This window comes from Mustelus asterias, chromosome 8, assembly GCF_964213995.1.
Source record: "Mustelus asterias chromosome 8, sMusAst1.hap1.1, whole genome shotgun sequence".
Classification (NCBI taxonomy): Eukaryota; Metazoa; Chordata; class Chondrichthyes; order Carcharhiniformes; family Triakidae; genus Mustelus; species Mustelus asterias.
The window spans coordinates 99,839,785-99,853,384 of record NC_135808.1 but is presented as its reverse complement, the minus strand read 5'-3'; the positions used below and the strand labels follow the sequence as shown (position 1 = coordinate 99,853,384).

Sequence of the window (13,600 nt, the reverse complement as noted above, 5' to 3'; positions counted from 1 at the left end):
ATGGCTGGAGGCAACCTGCACCCAGTTCTTTAGCAGTAGTCTATTCCAGTGTACTTTTGCTTCAATTCTTTTTACCTGTTCCGGGTAAATACTGGCTTGTGCATGGCAATTGCCCACGAAGCAAAGATCTATAACAAATTGCATATGGCATCTTCAGTGTAAACTTGCAGAGCAGGCTCGAAGGGCTGAATTTGCCTAATTCTGCTCCTAATTCCTAAACCCATATTTTGTCACTTAGATGTGCAACTTCACATCTTTTGATGATAAGCTGCACCATATTGCACTACAGCATGCCACTCACCAAACATTATCTTCATAACACACCAAGGTTACTCACCAACAAACCCAGAACCTTCTGCTGGATGGATGGTTCACTCGGAAAGGACTGGAAATACAACAGTAAGTCATTAACGTACTGTTATGTACTTGAAAAAATTTAATGAAAAGTAAATTTCATAGAAATATTGAATTTTGCAGCACAGAATAAGGAAATTCAGTCCATCTCATTCATGCTGCCTGTCTGACAGAGCTATTGATAACTATTGTTGTCATTTCTCCATACCCTTTAAAATAAAATCGATCCACACCTCTCAGAATCCATTATAGATCCTTTCTCAGCTGCGTATTCCTCATTTAAATTCTCATCCCCGAAAGATACACACAAAAAATGCATTTTGTTTACCAAGGAACAAAGGAAGACTCATTAGGTGCATCCAAAGAAATAGTTTAGCTTTATTCCAAGAAACAAAGAAAAGCTGATAGCAGCATTCTGAAAAGAGCAATTCCACCCAGATGGAGAGTTTGCAGTTTTTCCCCCTCCCCTCCCATCCACTGTGCTACTTAGTATTTATTTTTCTACAAATCATCCTTAATTAGAAATACATAATATATATATTTAGGCAATATAACATGGTGACATTTGCTGCTTTCTGATCAGACAGGAAATATAGTGACCATCCTATATATATTTCCCCAGTAACTAATCTATGTTTGGGTTATCAGACCATGATTTTGCTAATTCACCACAGCAGGTAATAAATGATGCAAGTTGCAGTTTGTAGGAGTCATTGAAACAGTTACCAAACCATTTAAATGAGAAAAAAAGTGGAGATCCTCTTATTCATAATATGGGCGGCACAGTGGCAAGCACTATATAACAGTCATTGCATTTCAAAGTATGTGAAACATTTGGGATCTACCCCCCCCCCCCCTACCCTTCAAGTTAATATCTTATTTAAGCTACAGAAAAGCACAGCCACATAAATCCCTCTCTCTTTTCTACATTAAATAATTCCACAGCCAAGATGGACATACACTCGCTCCCAATGCCAATATTTTGTAGTCATAACATCCTGAGCAACAGCAACCAGAGTACAATTCTTGTTTCACAAGGAGAAACCTCTTGCCTGCACACATTGCTCGTCTCAAATAACTTGAAGGAAATAGCAAACTAGACACATTAGAACTGCACATAGAAATCTTTGCTCACAACTTAAAAATACACCAGTGCATAATGGCACGGAGATTATTGTAAATACACACACTAATACATTAATGCACTGTACTAAGGCCAAATTGTTTTTTTTCCATGACTGCAGCTGAAGAGATTTTATTGTATATAAAAACCCAGACTACCACCAAAAGTTAAAGTCTTTAATGCTATTATGTGTTGATGTTTGATATGCATAGGTCTTCATCATTAGGTTAAAAACAACAAATTAATATAGCTTTTACAATAACAGACTTAATTTAAGTCACAATAACTGCCTCTTTCTTCACTGATTTCACCAAAAGGTAGTTCAAAATTAGCACCATCAGTGTGGTCCAGAATAAGAGAGATCTGATGAGCCTGCAATTCCCCCAAGAGTATAATTCGAAATCCTGTACTATCAAATGGGAGAGGAGATTAGACATTTCATCAAAGAATAAGTGGATAAATCACTTCAAGACATTCTTGGTGGAGAAAGAAATCTGTTGCAAAGCTGTTCCACGAGGTGGCCTGGGAGATACTATGGAAGAGAGTTGGGGTAAAGACAATATGGATGAGGTGGAGCAGGTTACCTGCCCAACTTCTTACATCTAGGGATCAATGTGTGGAGAAACAGGAAAAAAGAAATAAACACAAGATGACACATTACCAAAAAAAACCAAAAATTACCTCCAGTACTTTCATAAATAATTCCAAGCCCTGATTTTCTATAAAGTGCTTGCATGTGGTAGGCGATTCGTCAGTCAAGTTCCAAAGTGCACTAAGTGTAAACTTTAAAGTGGTATCCACTAATGACACAGTTGTCTTCTGCTCTACTATATGCAACAATTTCTATAAAATAGAAAAAGAGTTAGAAAAGAGAGCATGTAGTCCACGATGTTTTATGCAAGTATGAGCAAATATCTAGAAGCTGTAAAAGTCTTCTTTTTAAAGAGAAAGACAGATGGAAGAGGGACCTGCAATTTCCATCAGTGGAACACCAATCTTTCAGCCAAATGGACAACAGCTGAAGTCTGAGAACTGTCTCACTCAGATCTAACAGTGTTGTGCATCTGGTAGGCTGGAACTCTTCAATTGTGTAATGGTGTATCTTTCATAAAGTGAAAGGATAGATGTGCATTTTCACTGTGCCTTTCATGACCTCAGGATATCCAAATGTTCTATACAGTCAATAAAAATATGGTCACTCTTGGCAAGCAGCATGTTTTACATTATTTTTGTAAATTTGCTGCTGCAATGTGATAACAACCAGAAAATTTTGTGATGTTAACAGAGGGATAAATATAGGCCCAAACTCTAGGATTTTTAAAAAAGTAGCACCATGAAATCTTTTCATTCTACCCAAGAGCATTTTAAAGTTTATTTATTAGCGTCACAAGTAGGCTTACATTAACACTGCAATTAAGTTACTGTGAAAATCCTCTAGTAGCCACACTCCGAGCATCTGTTTGGGTACACGGAGGGAGAATTTAGCATAGCCAATGCACCTAACCGGACTGTGGGAGGAAACTGGAACACCCAGAGGAAGCCCATGCAAACTCTGCACAGACGGTGACCCAAGCCAGGAATCGAGCCTGGGTCTCTGGCGCTGAGGCAGCAGTGCTAACATTGTGCCACCCAGATGGGTGGAGATCTAATTTAACATTTCATTTGCTGCACCAAAGGCAGTGCAGCATATCCTCAGCGCTGGAGTGTCAATCTAGACTTTTTTCATTCAAGCCTCTGGAATGGAATTTGAACCCTCAATCTTCCAACACAAGAGGAATGGGTGCTACCAACTGAGCCATGGCTGAAAAATGAGTCCCTGAATCACTTCTTGTTTTGATAGTGATTGTAAAGCAGCCCAGGCCTACTCTAGGCCTGATTTAGCATCTGAATCATTTTACAAGAAACCTATATCATGTGAATGCATGTAAATAAACAAACATTAACTTTGAGAAAACAGGTTTAAAAAAAAAGAACTGATTAGGTTCATTCATGTAAATCCCAATGCTCAAGGTCCAAAACAAAACCGATAGATACACTGGGATAGTGTTTCTGTTGAACATAATCATTTATTTTCTTCTTTGCAATAAAAAGATAAATTTATATATTTAAGAGTGGTGACGCTTCTCGGCCTTTTGGCTAAGAATAAGTGTAGTTTCGACATGCTGTACTTGGTTGAAGTCATTAGGTTATATTTTAGCTTCATTTGAAGCAATTTTTAAAAGCGACATCTTGGCCTTTTGGCTAAGATGCAAATGAGATCAAGCCTTGGGGGAGGCGCAATGCCTACTCCAATCAGCTTGGGTCATGTAGATCAAGCCCAAGACAAAAGGTGAGAGCCCTGTCTTGTCAGCTTGGATCGGGAATGTCTCACTTGTTAAGACTCTGAATTGAACTTGATTGGATATATAAACAAAAAGAGTGGTAACTAGTGTAGTTTTATTACAGTTGAAAATGGGTTCCCCACCAAAAATAAGAATTTCTAATTTCCTTGTGGGGCAATTTGCTAGTGCTATTGAGGAGGGTTTAAACTAACATGACAGGATGTGGAAAACAGGAGGTAGTATTAGACAGTCATTTTCCAATCTGTTAATCTGGGTGAATTGATTCTTAAACCAGTATACAAGATTGCAGTAAAAAGGTGATATTGATGGTAACTTGCATTTAAAATTCTCTGATCTGCTGTGAAGGTTTGGCCAATTGCATGGGTTTATGGTGATATTACTAGTGTGAACAAGTGGAAACTACATCCCACTGAGTGGACAATCAGAGATTTCTTTTTTAAAAATAGCATGGTGGGAGCAAAGGAATACAAAAGGTTACCTTAACAATGAAGAGCTCAGTACCAAGTTGCGCAGTCTGTTCTGTGGAAAGCTGCAAAACAAAGTTTATTCAAAAATGACGACAAGTTGAGAATGTTTTGTGATGCATTCAAATTATTATTGAAGACCATGTGAGATGTTACACTATCTTTTCACTTTTAAGATCCCAGATCAAAACCAGCCCAGAGTGATGGGGGGGTTGGAATCACCCCCCCACTGGCTGTTAACTGTAAACATGTCAACTCTAGATGTCTCAGTCCATTTCTTAATTAGGGCAGATCTTCACTACCCACAATCGGTAACCAATCGAAAATTTCACTCAGACAAGCTAGAAGAATGGCAAGTGTAAAACAGAAAATAAAGATCACATTATTACAATAGGAAATGTTCTCTGGCCACAAAAGCAGAAGTTGCTGGAAATACTCTTGCAAGATTTTGATTCTACTACTAATTTTGGGTTTCATGTTGGTCTGAATTTATTGATTTTATCTTGACTACTTTTTAAACAGTTGTTTGAATTTCTACTAATGAGACACTTTACAATTAAGGCAGCTGTTTAAAGGTATCAGAAAGTCTGGGTTCAAGGAATTTTGTGTGTTTCAATTACACAGTGCAATGGAAGGGCTTCTTTGTCAGCTTTGAAGAAATAACAAAAAGGTTTGAGTTCAGCAGCTCTAACTTAGTATGACCACTCATCTTTAAACAAAACCATGTATTATTTATTATGTACAATTGATTAACCATATCTGTAGGGCAGAACATGTATATTGGAGGAAAATATTTTTTCCTGATATTATAGTCGGAAGTGTTATCAATATTTGTTCTCAATAGCTTTAGTAACCATGGGATTTGTTGATGTAGATGGTTTACAGTAGGTTGTGTTATTGATAAGAGGATGTAACCCTGATCTGTAACTACAAGGATATGTCATTTGTTCATAATGGAATATACCTCTGTGGGCCTAGGAAATAAGGGATGGACATTGGTCTTCAGTTTACACGTGTTACAGAGGTGGGGTAACACCAGATGACCCACAAGAGACATTAATTTGAACTATTTCCAAATGAGGGATGAACAGTAGGGACAAAAGTTGGAAAATCAATGTCTTAATTGGTATATAGTTTTACTATGGCTTCCGTGGTATGATTCTTCTGAAATACAATTCATCATATTGTCACATCAGATACAGAGGAAAGGCATCACCTGTACTGGTAGCACTTGAGGAATCCGGTACTTATATTTTGTCTTTATTGCTTTTTGTGAAGTAGAATTTATTAAGCAGGATTTTACATATTCCTTTTTCATAAATACTATTTATTCATAACTTGTTAGGTCAGGTACAAATGAGGAACACAATGTTAGATGTTAGGATTTGTAACTTAGATATTTTAATGAAAAAAGGGTTACACCTCAAAACCTCCATTCAGCAGGTCTGGCAGCATCTGAGGAGAGAGAAAACCAGAGGAAATGATTTCAACATTCCCACCGTTTCTCTCTCCATAGAGGCTGTGGGATCTGCTGATTATTTCCAGGATTTTCAGTTTTTATTTCAGATTTCCAGTATCCGCGGTATTTTGCTTTTGACAAACTTAAGCAGATGTTGAAGGAGACGATAGAGAACTTTACTTTTCATCTAGGTTTATGCAGAAAAAGGGGACAATATTCCCAGAACCAACAATCCTTACTTGGTTAATGTAAAGCATCAAATTAGATAAATATATACCTTTGCTGCTAAAATAGAGATAATAGCCACTGCCATCCTTTGCATGTTCTGATCTTCGTGATTACAAAGCCACTGCATTACCAATTTGGCTGCCTCAAATCTGAAAAACAAAAAGTTAATATTTATATATATTGGATGAAAATTTTTATAAATAATTAGTATAATAATATGATAGTCCAAGGCTAAGTTGGAGGAGTGGCAATGATTACAACACAGCTACTATGAGTATTTCACATTTTCCTGCTAACCATACAACACATTTTCATGTTTCTCACTTGTAACTGCTATTCTTGCCTTCCTCAATGCTCACGTTTCTTATCTCTTCATTATTCTTTAGTTCAGTTTTCAGTGGAGATGAGCTTTACTGGTCTACATTTCCTCACTTTCATAACTTCTCCTTAAGAAATGTATACGTCTAAAATCAACTTACTAACAAACCACTTAATGTGCATTCTTATTTCATCAATAATATTCCAGCTCTATTCCACTGATGATTTTTTAAAAACATTTGAAATTACCTAAAGGCCACCAAAAATAACTAACAACAGTTTATTCCGTAAGACAAAGATCAAAACCAGGCTTCAACCTATTGTTTTCTTATTTTACTTATCCCAGCCCTTTACGTCTGCATAGATTTATGTATATACTACTGAGAAAGCAGGATATTTATTAAGATGGGACATCCATTTCTGGATTCCTGTGCATGGAGTCACCCCAGATCGTCACTTAGATCAGGAACTGAATGGATATAGGACACGATGTTCAACCTACAGCTTTCCTCAAGAGGGTTGTTGTAGTTTTTAGTTTTTTAAATTTTGAGGGTTTGAAGTTTTTGATAGGGTTCCTTTTAGCATTAATGAATCAATGGTGATAAATGCCAAATCAAAACACAGATCAATCAGTGCCTGGAACTTGAGATTTATATACATATTGCAGTATCTTTCAGTCTTAGCTGGTGATAAATGAGCTGCTTGTAAGTGACAGCTATACAGTTTGTTAGTTGGATGGCTAGTAAGAACTGGTTTCCTGGTAAACAAGTGCCCGACTCAGGCCTCTGGAATTTCAGCTAGTGTAAATACAGAAGGTTTGGCTAACACATGAAGTAAATAGCACAGTAGCAATTTGCACCTGGTTTTCATTGCGCCAAAGGGTCAGTGAACCCTTACTTGGTTACGCTGGCGTAGTGGGTGGGGGGAACAATCCCAAATGGGGTTCTCACCAGCTCAAATCGTGTTTGGCCTATCTTGCACTATTCTCCTGCCATAATACGATTTGCACAGGGGTGTGCAGGACCAGATAATCACCCGTTGTTGACCATGGCTGGGAACTGAATATTCAAAGATTTTTGACATTTCAGAAAGATAGGAAAAAATGACAAGGTGGTGGGGTACTTTGGTCAATAAAGGATAAGATCCCCACCGTAGTGGGAAATGATCTTGGCTCAGAAGATCAAGATGTATAAATTAGTTTGGATGGAGAGAAAGAATAGCAAGGGAAAGAAATCACTGACAGTATCTACACTGTAGGACAGAAGATCAACAAGTAATGAAGGTATGCAAAATGGGTACTGCAAGAACGTTGCACCATCCGTGGCTAAATCGCAAATTGAAAGGAAACAGTAAAATACTGCAAATATCACAAGGCTAGATGATTGGGAAAATTTTAGAAACCCGGAAAGGGAAACAAAAAAAAAGAAATAAAATGACAGCAAACCAGCAAGAAAGAAGAGTTCCAAATACACAATAGCTGAAGTCAGCATTGATCCTGTAGGAGGATAAGAAGGGCAATTAATAACAGGAAACAAGGAAATGGCAGAGACATTGAACTAGTATTTTGTCTGTCTTCAGGTCAGAACACACAAAAAGCATCCCAATAATAAATCACAAAAAAAATCAAGGGGCAAAAGAGAGGGTGGAACTTAAAGTAATCATGATCACTGGAGAAAAAAGTACTAGGAAAGCTAATGGGACTAAAGGCTGATAAGTTCCTAGATCTGTTGACCTGCATCCAAGAATCTTAAAACAAGTGGCAGCAGAGATATTGGATGCATTGGTTGGGAACTTCCAAAATTCCAGATTTTGGGAAGTCCCAGCAGATTGAAAAGCTGTAAATGTAACACCTTTTTCTATTCAAGCTGGGAGGAAGGCAGAAAACTATAGGCAAGTTAGTCTAGCTGAAATTTGCACATATTTTAACTGAAGGGGGTCGAGTGAGTTGGGAGATTCCTGAATTGAGCTATCTGCCTTGGTAGTAGATCCCAAGAATTAGCAAAGAGATATAAGTAGGTTAAGCAGGCAGCAAAAATTTGGCAGATGGAGTGCAAGGTGAGGTTGTCCACATCGGCAGGAAGAACAGAAATGCGGTATGTTATTAAAACGGAGGAGGGGAGATTGCAGAATGATGCAGTCAAGGGGGATCTGGGTGTCCTTGTACATAAATGACAAGTTAGCATGCAGGTACAGCAATTAATTAGAATGGAAAAATGGAACATTAGTCTACCCCCTTGTAATAAAAGCCAAAAAGGTAGGAGGTCTTCCTACCACTACAGGAGTATTTGTTAAACTGCATTTAGAGTATTCCATACAGTTTTGATCTCTTTACTTAAGAAGCAATATACTTCCATTGAAGGCATTTCAGAGAAGGTTCACTAGGTTGTTTCCTGGGTTGCCTGAGGAGGAAAGATTAAGCAGTTTGGGCCTACACTCATTGCAATTTAGAAGAATGAGAGATGAACTTTAAAATATAAGGTTCTAAAAGGGTCTTAACAAGGAGGAAGTTTATTTTACTTGGAGGGTATAGTTTAAAAATAAGGGGTCTCTCATTTAAGATGAGGCAGGAGAGTGGAGTTCAGGCCACAGTCAAGTCAGCCACAATCACGTGGAATGGTAGACAAGCACAAAGCATCAAAAGCCCTGCTCTTATTGCTTATATTCTCTCACTAAAAGTTAAAAAAAAGCAAGACTTTTTTTAAAAATTCCAGATGTGCATTCCATAAAGGAACATAGTTTGTCACTCAAAATTAATGCATTCAGGTCTCAAAAACCTTCATTTCTGCTATAAACAAAAGGACACCAACATTATTATTTTTAAACTTAGTGCTACCAAAGAATCCATACTTGTACCATAAATAGATTTAAGGGAGTTATGTAAACTTGCACAAAACACTGGTACACCTCAACTGAAGTACTGCATCCAGTTCTGGGTGCCACATTTTAGGAAGGATGTGAAAACATTAGAGAGGGTAGAAAAGATTAAAGGGAATAGTTCCAGGAATGATGAACTTCAGTTATGTAGATAGATTGGGGAAGTTGGACTGTTCTCCTAGGAGTGAAGCATGACAGGAGATCCGAGAGATACTCAATATAATGAGAGATCTGGATATAATGGGTAGGGAAAAACTGTTCTCATTGGTAGAAGATTCGAGATCCAGAGGTCACAGATTTAAAGGTAATCTATAAAAGAAGCAATTGCAACATGAAGAAAAGCTTTTTACACATCGAATGGCTAGAATCTGGAATGCATTGCCAAGAGAATGTTGTGGAGGTAGAGTCAAGTGAGACTTTTAAAAGGGAATGGATCATTATCTGAAAAGGATTAATTTTCAGGGATACAAGGAAAAGGTAGAGAATGAGACTCGGTGAACTTCTCCTTCAGAGAGCCAGCAAAGACAACGGGCTCAATGGTTTCCTCCTGTGCTTCAACCATTTTAAATAATTCTATGAAAAATTTCAGATCTTGCAGAACATGGGTCTTGATACAGAATTAAATGGGATAAATCTCAGATTTCGATTGATATTAATTTTAACAGGTTATTCATAAGGCACAAGAGGCATTCGCCCATGTTTTAAGCAAAATTTCAGCCCTCCACATTTACCACAAAATAAGGGCGGCACGATAGCATAGTGACTAGCACTGCTGCCTCACAGCGTCAGGGGCCTGGATTCAATTCCCGGCTTGGGTCACTGTCTGCACATTCTCCTCCTATCTGTGGGGGTTTCCTCTGGGTGCTCTAGTTTCTCTTCCCCCCCCCCCCCCACCCCACCCCCACCCCCCCCCCCCCCCCACCACCCCACACAGTCTGAAAGACGTGCTGGTTAGGTGCATTAACCATGCTAAATTCTCCCTCAGTGAACCCGAACAGGCGCCAGAGTGTGGTGACTAGGGGATTTTCACAGTAACTTCATTGCAGTGTTAATGTAAACCTACTTGTGATACTAATAAATAAACTTTAAAAAATAGCATTTAAAGCACATGGGATTGCAGGTAATGTCTTGAAACGGATAGCAAGCGGTTTAGCAGATAAGAAGCAAAGAGTTGGCATAAATGGGTCTTTTTCTGATTGGCAGTCAGTGACTACAGGAGTTCCGTAGGGATCTGAGTTAGGACCCCAACTGTTTATTTTATACATTAATGATTTGGAAGAGGAAACTGAATGTACTATCTCCAAATTTTCAGATGATACAAAGTTGGGTGGGAGGGTGAGCTGTGAGGACGATGCAGAGATGCTTCAGCATGATTTGCACAGGCTGAGTATGTGGGCATATAGATGGCAATTGCAGTATAATGTGAATAAATGTGAGGTTATCCACTTTGTAGCAATAATAGAAAGACAGATTATTACTTGAATGGGTGTAAATTGAGAGGTGGTGGATACATAGCGAGTCCTTGGTGTCCTCGTGCATCAGTCACTGAAAGTAAGCGTGCAGGTACAGCAGGCAGTAAAGAAGGCAAACGGTATGCTGTGGCTTTCACAGCAAGAGGATTCGAGAATAGGGATAGGGATGTTTTGCTGCAATTGCGTAGGGCATTGGAGTATTGTGTGAAGTTTTGGTGTCCTTATCTGAGGAAGGATATCCTTGCTATAGACGGAGTACAGCGAAGGTTTACCAGGCTGATTCCTGGGAAGGCAGGTCTGTCATATGAGGAGAGACTAAGTCACTTAGGATTATATTCACTGGAGTTTGGGGGGGGGGGGGGGGGGGGGGGGGGGGGGGGGGGACTCAGAAATATATAAAATTCTAATAGGGTTAGACAGGATAGATTCATGTAGAATGTTCCCAATGATAGGGGAGTCCAGAACTAGAGATCATAGTTTGAGGATAAAGGTGTAAACCTTTTAGAACGGAGGTGAGGAGAAATTTCTTCACCCAGAGGGTATTGAATGTGTGGAATTCACTACCACAGAATGTAGTGGAAGCCAAAACGTCTGATTTCAAGAATAAATTAGATATAGCTCTACAAGCTAAAGGGATCAAGGGATATGGGGCGGAGGAATCATGATATTGAATATGATCAAAATGAATGGCGGAGCAAGAGGGCCAAATGGTCTACTCCTGCTTCTAGTTTCGATGACAAGATTACTTACCTGTTAAATGGGACATCCTGAAGAATACGGTCACTGCACAGAGACAACAGACAATTCTTCTGAAGCTAAAACAAAAATATAATGTACTTTATATTAACATTTTAAAATGCTCATCAAAAGAATGTATAATTGGCTTTACTATAGGACTCTGTTTCTGTCTGATCCCCTTCATTTAAAATACAATTTTCTCAGACTTAAAGTAGCTTAAGAGACCCAGATTCTGACAGCAACAAAAAGACCCAGACTTGGAGGAGGGTGTAAGAGACCAGCATTAGAAGGGGGACAAGAGGCCCTAATCAATGGACAATGTTAATTTTGCACTTAGAGCAGAATCTTGTTCAAAGCCAGTAAGACACCAATACTGTCTCTTTTCGGGAGGATTCATCAAATCACAAGCCGATCAGACATGAGGCCACTGGCAGGCCTTCCCTGGAATCAAGATTCTGGAGGTGGATGTCTTGCTTACTCAGAGCTATTGGGTAATCAAAGGCCGGCAGCTCTTGTGCTCAGCAATGCCATGGGGATGGGTGGGTGTGCCTGCAGTCAGAACACCCACTAGAGTGTCAGAATCGCAGAGCGACACGGGCCGTAGGTAGTGTGTGTGTGTGTGTGGACTAATAAGGCAATTATTGTTGACTGCTTGCAAAAGTGTCAGTTCTGCATACTAATTTTAACTCAACTGTGTTATATAGCATTTCCAACTCTTTACCTGTTGATGGTTGGGAAAGTGTTCCATGGCTTTCAGTAAGAGACGTGTCACTTCTGTCAAAAGGCGCACAGGCATACCACCTGCCAAATCTTGTTTTGTCAAATTGAATACACATGCACTAGCAGCCAGCTGTACTGGCAGGTTTATAGAATGATTTTTCATTCCGGTGGCCACAAGCTGAAATAAAAATAAAACTGGTGTAAATTTTTTAAAAGATTTTTATCCTTAATAGATTTCTCTCTCTTCCTAAGCTATGTGCAATTTACTGTTTGAAACACTAGAATAGAATCCCTACAGTGCAGAAGGAGCCCATTCGGCCCATCGAGTCTGCACCGACCATAATTCCACCTAGGCCCTATTCCCATAACCCCACATATTTACCCTGCTAATCCCCCTGACACTAGGGTCAAGTTAGCATTGCCAATCAACCTAACCCGCACATCTTTGGACTGTGGGAGGAAACCCACGCAGACACAGGGAAAATGTGCAAACTCCACAGAGAGTGACCTGAGGCCGGAATTGAATCTGGGATCCTGGCGCTGTGAGGCAACAGTGCTAACCACTGTGCCACCGCAAAGGTAAAGTCAATTGTCCCTGATGACCATAGGCTGGTGGTGATTTAATCTGAGGATCACCATACCTCAGGTGAAGGGCAAGGTTGAGAAGACATGCCTTTATAAATAGCTGCAGCTATGACAGGAATTGAACCCACACCATTGGTATCATTCTATAATCACCTGTCCAGGCAACTGAGCTAAACTGACCCTTAGCTTGATGAATGTTTCTGCCTGGTTTCGAACCAGGGATCTTTTGCGTGTTAGGGGAATGTGATAACCACTACACTGCAGAAACAAATGACTAATAGTGCCTTGCCTTCCAAATGCTATATTTTGCTTCTATTGGAAGTGGTTTCATAAAGATAAATCATTTTCACTTAGAGAATTTGCCCCACTTACAACATAATGCACTTTAAGCAACAAAAGGAAATCTACATATATAGTTAATGGAAAACTGTGGCCGTGATACCAAGAGGAGGAATTTCACTTTGCTATTGGTACCACATTGGCCAGTAAATACTGATCTTGAACCACAGGAGGATCCAGGAGTTGTATCTAAAGCAACTTTCTATTTCTATTGTGTCACATGCACTACATCACCACTCCCACGTATACAGGAATCAATGTAACATGGTCCAATCGTAACTCTGACAATTGCACAGTTAATTAGTGGTCAGCTGCTTCGTCATTACATCTATACAAAAATTACAGTACCAAGAGTTGGCTTAAAAGTAATTTACCTTCAATAGCTCAGGCTGCGGTTTCTCCATGCTATGCGTGAGACTGAAAAGGTGAAACAATGCTTCTCTTACAAAAAAGGCCCTTTCGCTGTATCTACGAAGTGCTTCAGAGATCTGCACTTCATTCGCTTCTCCAGAAACCTTTTGCATACAAAAGGAGGAAAAAAGTTACAAATTTGTTTTTGATCTTTTTGCAAGTAGATTTTCTCT

The 13,600-nt window shown here is 39.2% G+C and overlaps 1 protein-coding gene across 2 annotated transcripts in view; it reads right to left on the bottom strand.

The window, feature by feature from the left end:
- The window catches only part of zyg11 (zyg-11 family member, cell cycle regulator), a 43,961-nt gene that overhangs the window by 10,698 nt on the left and 19,663 nt on the right, over positions 1-13,600 (bottom strand). For both annotated transcript variants that reach the window (XM_078218583.1, XM_078218582.1), the window contains exons 4-10: positions 13,391-13,531; positions 12,094-12,270; positions 11,385-11,449; positions 6,020-6,119; positions 4,298-4,348; positions 2,159-2,320; positions 338-385 (exon numbers count right to left, since the gene is read on the bottom strand). In XM_078218583.1, coding sequence (XP_078074709.1) covers positions 338-385; positions 2,159-2,320; positions 4,298-4,348; positions 6,020-6,119; positions 11,385-11,449; positions 12,094-12,270; positions 13,391-13,531 — 744 coding nt within the window. The remainder of the gene's footprint in view (positions 1-337; positions 386-2,158; positions 2,321-4,297; positions 4,349-6,019; positions 6,120-11,384; positions 11,450-12,093; positions 12,271-13,390; positions 13,532-13,600) is intronic.